The 2,879-nt window shown below is 44.4% G+C and overlaps 1 protein-coding gene across 1 annotated transcript; it reads right to left on the reverse strand.

Annotated features, from left to right (window-relative positions):
* Positions 1-213: 213 nt before the first annotated feature.
* On the reverse strand, positions 214-2,668 carry LOC137941767 (laccase-17-like). The gene is made up of 6 exons (XM_068787346.1): positions 2,482-2,668; positions 2,233-2,384; positions 1,897-2,141; positions 1,684-1,812; positions 609-1,574; positions 214-513 (listed from the first exon to the last, which is right to left on the reverse strand). Exons 1-6 carry the CDS (start codon positions 2,575-2,577, stop codon positions 383-385), a joined length of 1,719 nt encoding a protein of 572 aa, XP_068643447.1. The 5' UTR covers positions 2,578-2,668; the 3' UTR covers positions 214-382.
* Positions 2,669-2,879: the final 211 nt, after the last annotated feature.

The raw sequence follows: 2,879 nt of genomic DNA on the forward strand, positions 1-2,879 counted from the left end.
ACCATATTTGTTAAAAAGTTCCTCTCCCAGAGTGATAATTGCTTCGAGTGTAGGCGTTTGTGAAACACTTTCTTTGAAACACTTCTTTGCTTTTGAACAAAGAAAATCAGAAACACAGGAGCTGGAATGAAGAAACGATTCATCTTTTATTAACATAAGAGACGTAAGAAAAAATTGAGTTACATTCATCATCAAATATGACGTAAAGATTACTCTCTTCCAGAATGTTATGCACAGCCGCAGCACGTTTAGTAATTCCTCGTCAGCAACTTCTCCTCTTCTCTTCTCTTCTAACCGAACAAGGGCCATAAAACAAGCTAGCAGAACTGCAAATCAAGAAATAAGTTAAAAATCAATCCAATTACTACTGTCTCTCAACCTTTCAACACTTGGGAAGATCGGCAGGAGGAGGTGGCAGTTTCTGGTTCGGCAGTTCTCCGTCCAAAACCAGCCATGCCATCTTCAAGCCCCAGCTGGTGTGAACCTCCAGATGACAATGCATGAACCATACACCTGTAGTCATTCCAGCAAAGCTTTAATAGAGTTATGTCATACTTCCTTGAAGACACCACACCCATGAAGAAGATCGGTCGCTTGTTAATACTAACCTGGATTGTCTGCTCGGAAGCGAATAGCTAGCCAACCGCCCGAAGGAATTCCAACAGTGTTCCGTTCAACAGGGTCGACGAGATTGTACTTGGAAGGGTCCTTCCTAGGGTCGAAGTTTCCGAAGCCTTGCCCCACTACGAAGAAATTGAAACCGTGGAGATGGAGAGGATGGCTCTCAGCACCCAGAATACTGGTGTCTTGAAGCACCAACTCAACGCTTGTGTTGAAAGAAAGCACCACCACTTTAGTGCCATTGTTGACCATGGTGTTGTTGGGTGGTGTACCTGTGTAGTTGAAGGGAGTCGTTGGGTCCTTAGGGAAGTCTGTCTTGTACACTCCGAAAGATTGGCCAAAGAAATGAGATTGCAGGAGTGCAGTTGTTGGTTGGACGAACGAGATGTTGTTGATAGAAGCTGCAAATTTGGTGCCATTGGGTCCTTGACAGGTCTGGTTTTTAGGGCAAGGATCTGTGCCTAGGCCGATGGTGAAGAAGAACTTCTTGTCAACTGTCTGGGGCACGTTGGCCGGGAACTGGGCATTGGCTAGGCTACGAAACTTTCTGCTAAAGTTGGCAGCAAAGGTAGTATCGTTAAGAGCCGGTAGTGTAGGTTTGAAGAGGGGAAGTTTCTTCATCCTAACGCCCACAGAAGAGTGAGGGTGCTTATATTCGAGCAGTCCGGCGGTCGTTGAATTATCAAAGGTGCCTTGTCCAGTCACATAGGGTTTGGCAGCCATTAGAAAGGTAGCATTTGGGTACTCCGACTTTGTATTTAGGAGCACATTGGTGGTTTGACCAGGAGTTAAGAGGAGGGTCTCCGTCTCAAATGGCTTCACATAAACTGCGTCAGCTTCTACAACTGTAAGGCTATGGTTTGCGATGCTAAAGAAGAGCTCGTCGTTGAGTGCAGCATTGATGAAGCGAAGAAGATAAGTTTTTCCTGGCTCGACACTGAGCTTGAAAGTATCTGGATGCAGAAGCCAACAAAAGGAAACACAGTCATTATTATGGTGGAAAACACAAGAAAACATTTTCCGAGAACATGAGTTGCCATTGCAGCAGTTAGGAAACCTAACCTTTAGCTGAGCAGTTGTAGGTAGGCCCAGGAAGTCCATTGATTGTGTAAGCTTCAGAGACATTAGGACCTCCACCTGTCTGGAGAGCCTGCTTGATTATAGCTTCAGTGTCCGCCTTGAACCATTCTCCTGAAAGTAATCCAATTTGGGTAGCACAATTGATTAACCGGTTCATATTTCCTGCCATCTACATTTAAATGTAGTTTTCCTTACCAAAGATGATGGGAATCTCCTTGTGTGGCTTAGTAAACGGGTAAGGAACACCGCGCGCAGGAAGAATGAGAATGGGGCCATAGATGGTGGAACGGAGCCACGAGATGTGGGCATGCCAAAAGAGAGTTCCTCTTTGGCCCGTAACAGTGAAGTTGTAGACATAGGTTTGACCAGTTTGTATAGGGCATTGCGTTATATAAGCAGGGCCATCTGCCCATCCAGTTTGAAGTTGCCGTATCCCATGCCTGTCATAAAAACTCAACTCAGAAGCTTAGACAGGATTGGAAAGAAAAACTAACGATGGAGGAGATTGAAAAGGTTAAAAGAGTTTCATACCAATGGATGGACATATTGCTCTGAATATGGTTTACCACCTTAATAACCACATTATCTCCCTCCCTAGCTACGATTTTAGGTCCCGGGAACTGGCCATTAATGGTGGGTATCGTCTTGGTACGGCACAGGCGTGTCACATTCTGCAGTTGAATCTGCACAGAACGAAAGTGAACGAATTCAGCACAACACTATCCGTAGAGCTACATTAGCAAAAGGAATTGCCTCCTTCAGAAACAAAAATTCGATTACGTTGAACTTGTAATGTCGCGTAATGCCTGCTTCAGCACACAGAAGGTCCGACAACAGGCACAAACTAGTAAGAGCAAGCAGAAGAATGCCGCCCATTTCTTCCTTCTCTACTTTGTTGAACAAAGAGAAGAACTAATGGGTGGCAACGAAGCTCTCCCCTGTGTGTAATGTTTATATAGAAAAGAGGGTCGAGTTGGTCGAACGGATGTTTGATTAAAAAACTGATGAGGGGTTTTTGTGTTCGTGAGGTTGTTGGTCATGTGTTAACTGTAGAGTGCTATTAAAGTCAAATATTTTATTTTTCTGCTCCAGCCTCCTTTTCTGATTTCTTGAGGTAATCCTTGAACCAAAAATGATTTTTTTTTCGGTTACCAAGTTATCATCTCGCAAGATCGCAG

This window comes from Aristolochia californica, unplaced genomic scaffold (genome assembly GCF_029961685.1).
Source record: "Aristolochia californica isolate CCGP_79_NKW_82.1479 unplaced genomic scaffold, dmAriCali1.0.hap1 SCAF_10, whole genome shotgun sequence".
Lineage (NCBI taxonomy): Eukaryota > Viridiplantae > Streptophyta > Magnoliopsida > Piperales > Aristolochiaceae > Aristolochia > Aristolochia californica.